The 6,000-nt window shown below is 34.9% G+C and overlaps 2 protein-coding genes across 2 annotated transcripts; one reads left to right on the forward strand and one right to left on the reverse strand.

Moving 5' to 3' along the window:
• The first annotated feature begins 1,184 nt into the window (after nucleotides 1–1,184).
• LOC130629513 (uncharacterized) lies at nucleotides 1,185–1,961 on the forward strand. Its single transcript, XM_057442750.1, has 2 exons — nucleotides 1,185–1,487; nucleotides 1,746–1,961. Exons 1-2 carry the CDS (start codon nucleotides 1,185–1,187, stop codon nucleotides 1,959–1,961), a joined length of 519 nt encoding a protein of 172 aa, XP_057298733.1.
• A 243-nt stretch (nucleotides 1,962–2,204) lies between these two features.
• Nucleotides 2,205–3,005, reverse strand: LOC130629521 (uncharacterized). The gene is made up of 2 exons (XM_057442761.1): nucleotides 2,671–3,005; nucleotides 2,205–2,556 (listed from the first exon to the last, which is right to left on the reverse strand). The coding sequence occupies exons 1-2, from the start codon at nucleotides 3,003–3,005 to the stop codon at nucleotides 2,205–2,207; spliced, it is 687 nt and encodes a 228-aa protein (XP_057298744.1).
• Nucleotides 3,006–6,000: the final 2,995 nt, after the last annotated feature.

Here is a 6,000-nt window from a genome sequence, read left to right on the forward strand (position 1 = left end):
TAAGACATAAAAGTTTAAATAAACCAACATATAAACGTAGCCAAAATGTACCGATTGTGTGAAGCACTTCCTCCTTGCTGATAAAAACAAACATTTAGAAGGATGTGCGTTTATTTATATTTCAACATGTCGAAAAATGCTGACTATTTTCAAAATCTTTCAAATGCAGATAAATCCCACTATACTGGAAAACTTACACTCGCAGATGGGACTATGCTTGAAGATCCTTACTCGCTGCAGACTAGCAATTAGAGCGATGACGTTTTACTATTTCCAGATATAACTTATGTTGATCTGTATGTGTATTTGGTTCACACTCCAAGCGAGTTCACACACGAGTCGCTTAAAGCACACAAATCCTTGGAAGCTTACAACTTTTATCTATCAGGTCATGTACAAGAAGTGTATTGTCACCACTTAAAAGAAGTAGATTTCTGTTACATAAAATCGTCAAAGACAGGGGAAAACGCAAAAATTATATGACACTTGGATTATAATGCATAAAACCGGTTGGATACATTCTGTAAATTGTACCTGTGTTGCAGGGTAAGTTTATTTATCGTCTTTTTATTATAGTGATCAAACGAATATTATAAATAATGACAATATTTTTTTAGACTTAGTTCAGCTTGCAGTCATGTTGCTGCATTATTATCTAAATTAGTGGCATGTGCTACATTAGAGCTGAACAAAACAGCATGTACTAGTGTTTTATGCTCTTGGAAAAAGGCAAGAGAAAGATCTCATCCTGCAGCCTTAAGTAAAATTGACTTTAGAAGACCAAAATAGACAGAGACACTTCCAAAAGTTGATGATCCTTTTGGAGACAAAAAAAAAGATTTTGTATCACCTGATCCAATAAATTTATTACTGGAAAGGATCAAGAACATCTTGATGAATTAAGGCAGATTGCTCCAGATGCAGTTATCTTTAAAAGCATCAGTTTATGGCTTGACGATGATCAAAACCCAAACAGTGACACAGATGGTGCAAACGAAAATGAACAAAACAGCCTTCCTGAACCTCTTACATTTCTTTATGAGCAAATAGCAATTAATAAAACTGATGCAGAGGTAAAAAATATTGCAGTAAAAAACTATGAAAAATATACAAAATCGTGTTTTCAAAATCAATATGATAATTTGAAAGAAGTAACAGCACTGTAAAGTATCAGTAGCAAATTGATGTTGCACAGGGCTGGGCGTATAACAGCATCAGTTTCAAAATCTGCCTTCACATGTGATTTAGAACGGACAAAAACATTAGTGGACACAGTCATGCAATACAAGGATCAAGTCGATGTTGTTGCTACAAGATACGGGAAGAGAATGGAAACAAGAGCTCGCGATGTTTATACAGAGAAATTGGACCAAATACACACCAACTTTCAAGTCAAAACAACTGGTTTACACATTAATACAGATTTTCCATATCTTGCTGCCAGCCCTGATGGCATAGTTCAATGTGACTGCCACAGTTTGGGCTTGGTAGTCCTTTTAAATTCATAAAAAGCCTTACAAATTGGAGACAGATAAGCTTTGTCCAATTAATTCACCTGGAGAATTTAAACAAAATCACGCCTACTACTCCAAGTGCAACATCAAATGCTTGTAACTGATACAAAATATTGTGACTTTTTTGTTTTTTCACAAGGCAACCGTGCAGAGGATACATTTTTGCTAAGAGTTGAAAGAAATGATAAGTTTTGCCAATCACTATTACTGAAGCTTTCAGAAATTTTTTAGAAGGCAATACTACCAAAGCTTGTAACTAGAAAGGGTGGTCCTAATTTACAAAACGAAGAAAAACTTTATTGTTTATGTCGTAGACCATCATTTCCCCCAATGATTGGATGTGATAACTTTGGCACTTGTGACATTGAATGGTATCACTATTCATGCGTAAACATTACTAGAGCTCCTAAAAAGTCGTTATGTCCAAATTGTTCCAAAAAGATTTAAAAACCTATTGTTTTTTATTAGATGTATATAATATACGTTTGTGTTATGTTTATGCATATATATCATGAAAAGTTTGCCTTATGAGGAAAAAAAAATTCTTCTTCTAAGTCAATATAAAAGATATATATAAAAAGTTAGTAAAACAAAGTCAGTATATATATATAGATGTAGATATAGATATATATAAAAATTATGTTTAAAGTTAGTAAAATGTACTACTAAAGTATATGCACTACATATAATTTATACAATGCCTTTGCTTATGTTGACTAGTGCACAAACAACCATCATTACTTTATCCAATAGGTCGACTTGGGTTATCGGAATAGTGGTGTTCAGAATCATGAATTTTCTTAATCGTCCAATCACTCTCTCAATATGTATTCGAACATTTGCAATTTGCCTCGATCGATCAACATCTGCAGCAGACATTTGGTCTTTTCCCCTAGTAAATTCAAGTATCTTCAAAAATGCTCCCCTTGTGGCTAATTCATCTGCCAAAACCATATCACCATACTCTACTAAGTCTAGAAAGCCACTTTTGATCGTTATTTCTTTATCTGATACTCTTCCACCCCATCCTCTAGATAAAAAACTGACAGAACCGGATGGAGAACAAGATATCAAATATTTTATTGTATTGGTATTTTTGTAATTGGACCAAGTCTGCCCTGGCATTCAAGTTTAATGATCGCTGAATAATTTATACCATCTAAAACATTTTGGCAATTTTTTTCTTAAAGCTTGTTTTTCAGGCCATATCAGTGTAAACAATAATGACTTTGCTAGTAGTGGTAACAACTGAACTTTAAATCTATATGCAATGTCCCTAATAAGAAGTGCAAGTTTTAATTTCATGAGGACTACAAGGACATGATCTTTTTGTGTCAACAATTTTGTTGCTGGCTTAATTTTATGTTTTACAATATTGACCCCCAATCTTCCTTTGTTTAAGCCAGTATAAAGATAAAACATTTCAGGAGATTGTGTCAATGACTTATAACAAAATTTATTCAATGAAAGTGTTTTTGTTTCTAAGTCCATGAATTTCATTTAATCTATTTGCAAATTCGCTATTCAATCCAGTGTATTTGTTTGAAATGTTCTGTTTTTCATCCCCCTCATTTTTTAATCCTTTTCTAAGCATTTAACTTTCTCCTCAAGTTCTTGTACTTTCTGACATAATTCTGACATGGAAGGACCTTGATCTTCTGGGGGTTTAAAATCATCGTCAGATTCACTTTCAGCTACTAGTTCAGATGTTAATTTCCTTCGCTTTGTGAGTCGAGAATGTCTATGTTGCTTTTCAAGCGTTCTTTTCTTACTCACCCGTTTTCCACAACGTTCAAATACTGAGGGTACCCAGTCTGGATGAGAAGAATCTTTGGACTTTTTTCCTAAAAAAGCAAACAATAAAAAATCTATAAAATTTTAAAGATTCCACAGAAAATTTCATGTGGGTGAGGGGACACAAAACACAATATGGCTCACACTACTTTACAAAATAACTTTTAAAAATGAGTGAACAAAGTCACTTACCAGACACAAAATGTAAATGACACACTTTGGCATTCTTTATTAACTCTTCTGACCATTCAGTTCTGCCAATTGCAGTCAGCTATCTCTTCCTCAACACAGGATGCTTCTTGTTAGGAATTTTGTAAAATCCACCTTCTTCACCCGTCTTCCGACGATTTGTACAATTAGGTACGCAACAGCTATCAGGCATTGTTATTAAATAACAGTTTTTTAAAGTATTTAAAAAATGAATATATCCAAACAGTACAAAACGTGTCTTCTCTTCGCAAGTTTGCGCATGCGCAAAAGTGCCGTAAAACGTAAACATTAAAATACGTCTATATAAGAAATGAGGATAGTTTTTGTTCTCTAAACATGCCTTCTTTAAACCTTCTTTCGTATGCAGAAGAATTTTGTGATTCCTCCTTCTTATACATCAGAATTCCATGACCCAACACTTCGTAATACTTCATCATTAAAAACGCAATATCTGTCCTTTCTCGCCATCTATACCGTTATTGATCTTGGTGTATGATCTCTCTTGTACGTTCTCCAAAGGTAGATGTAGCTTCCATAATTGTGTTGTATGATAGTCTCTTAGGTGTTTTATTTGCATCATCTTAACTACATTCATCTTGAGTGGTAACACTTCTGTCCTGCTCGATCCCCACATTAAAAGCTTCTCGCGGACAACGACTCGCAATCGGTCTTCACGTTTAGGGGGTTACAAAGTTTTGGTCTCAGTAAATCAAGACAAAATCGCAGTCTAATATTAGCACCTCTGAGCAAGTAAGTCCATTTCTTCAACTGGGCTTGACATCCATCGACTGTACAATCTTCAGTAGATAACTTTTTGGAGAGCGAAGAATTGTCAGGTGTCAACTCGTACTTCTGTCACTACTGCGATACTTACCAAACTGCGACAGATGAAAAAGAGGTCGCAGAGTGCAGTTCAATTTTGGTTCTGCAATTAAAGCGCTTTGCCTATACCAAAGGTCTTGCCTCTAAGGTTAGTTCTCCTGTCACATCTTACCCGGGCACCGCTTCTATACCTATCACTATGGACAATGAAGTCTCTTGTCGCAAGCACTACAACTTAAGAGCTGTAATTAACCAATCTGGAGATTTGAACAATGGTCATTACACTACTGTTGCTTATAACCAAGTGCATGGTAAGTGGTTTAATTGCAACCACAGAGCAGTGGTCCCTTGCAAACAAAGCTTGCTTAATGATGTACAACCTTACATCCTTTTTCTTGAATAGCTTAGGTAAAAAAAAAATTTTTATTATTTTATTATTTTTTTTTTTTCTAGTCTTGTCTTTACCCCAGTCAAAATAAAAGCGAAAAACAAATAAAAATTACGCCAGCAAGGTGGTTTGACTGTACCAGGTCCTATCTTTGGAGAATGACGACTCCACTTATTACTCCAGTCAAAAAGGTAAAAACAAAAACCAAAAAACAAAAAAAACAAAATAAAAATTATGTCAGCAAGGGGGTTTGACTCCACTGGTCTTATCTTTGGAGAGTGACGACTCCACTTCTTACCCCAGTCACACAAGATTGTGCAGAGTAGGACAGATGAAAAGTTATGGATGAAAGAAATGTCTAGTTCCTGCTGAAGACTGTTCGCAGACCTCTTTTGAGGTGACTCAGCTAGACATTTTGGGTACCTTGGTTCAGGAATGAGTCGAAACCCTTGTACCCTTTACAGAAGTCCTGTCCTACTCTCTCTGTCTGTTTGTTTGTTTAATATTTGTGCCAATTATCTCCTTGGAAAAAGGAAGAATTGTGTTCTTTTTTATGAGCATATTCTTTAGAGAAATCTCTGGGTAGCAAACACATGGCGCAACGTTTCGATGGTCGCTGTAGATCAAATAGAAGGCCTTGGAACAACGTCTAGCCATTTCGAATATGCGTCCACAATTACTAGGAGCATCTTTCCCATGAAGGGTCTCTCTCCCACGAATGGATCAGTGCACGGATTGTCTAAAACAAAATGTTTTGCAATGGTATTTAAAAATAATAATAAAGAATAATACGTAATTTTTAATGAATCTATACGACGTTATACAAACTACATGGAAACATTTTGAGATAGCCACTGAAGAAAATTTACCATTTTAAATATTTTGAATTGCGCCTAACAATGATGTCGCTGTTAGTTTTCCGGATTTGCAATAAATTTTTTACACTTTCAAAATTCCATGCATAAATATTTTGTTCTGTTAGAAAATGGAAAATTTAACTAACAGTCTGGTAAAATAAATTAATTATAGATATACCAACTTTATATGACATGTTCATATGAATGTATCGTAAAACCCATCTTGGCTTCTGATGTTTGTAAAAAGATTGTCTCTAGCATATTCTGAGGCTTTTTTACCACCATGACCATCAAAGACTTCCAGAAAGGTGCTTCTTTTGGCTTCTTTTTGCAATTATAACTGAAATCTTGTCTTCTATGTATCTCCTCATACTTTTATTTATCTCTCACCTTGCTCTCTACCGATAAAATGCAC

Source organism: Hydractinia symbiolongicarpus, chromosome 1, assembly GCF_029227915.1.
Source record: "Hydractinia symbiolongicarpus strain clone_291-10 chromosome 1, HSymV2.1, whole genome shotgun sequence".
NCBI lineage: Eukaryota > Metazoa > Cnidaria > Hydrozoa > Anthoathecata > Hydractiniidae > Hydractinia > Hydractinia symbiolongicarpus.

What these genes read in the sequence shown, in the direction of transcription:
- LOC130629521 (XM_057442761.1), bottom strand. Translation starts at nt 3,005, where the DNA reads ATGGACTTAGAAACAAAAACACTTTCATTGAATAAATTTTGTTATAAG. An exon ending in TTGCCAAAATGTTTTAGATG is followed by an intron (nt 2,557 to 2,670) that starts GTATAAATTATT and finishes CGGTTCTGTCAG; the next exon opens with TTTTTTATCTAGAGGATGGG.
- LOC130629513 (XM_057442750.1), top strand. Translation starts at nt 1,185, where the DNA reads ATGTTGCACAGGGCTGGGCGTATAACAGCATCAGTTTCAAAATCTGCC. An exon ending in ACTGCCACAGTTTGGGCTTG is followed by an intron (nt 1,488 to 1,745) that starts GTAGTCCTTTTA and finishes GAAATTTTTTAG; the next exon opens with AAGGCAATACTACCAAAGCT.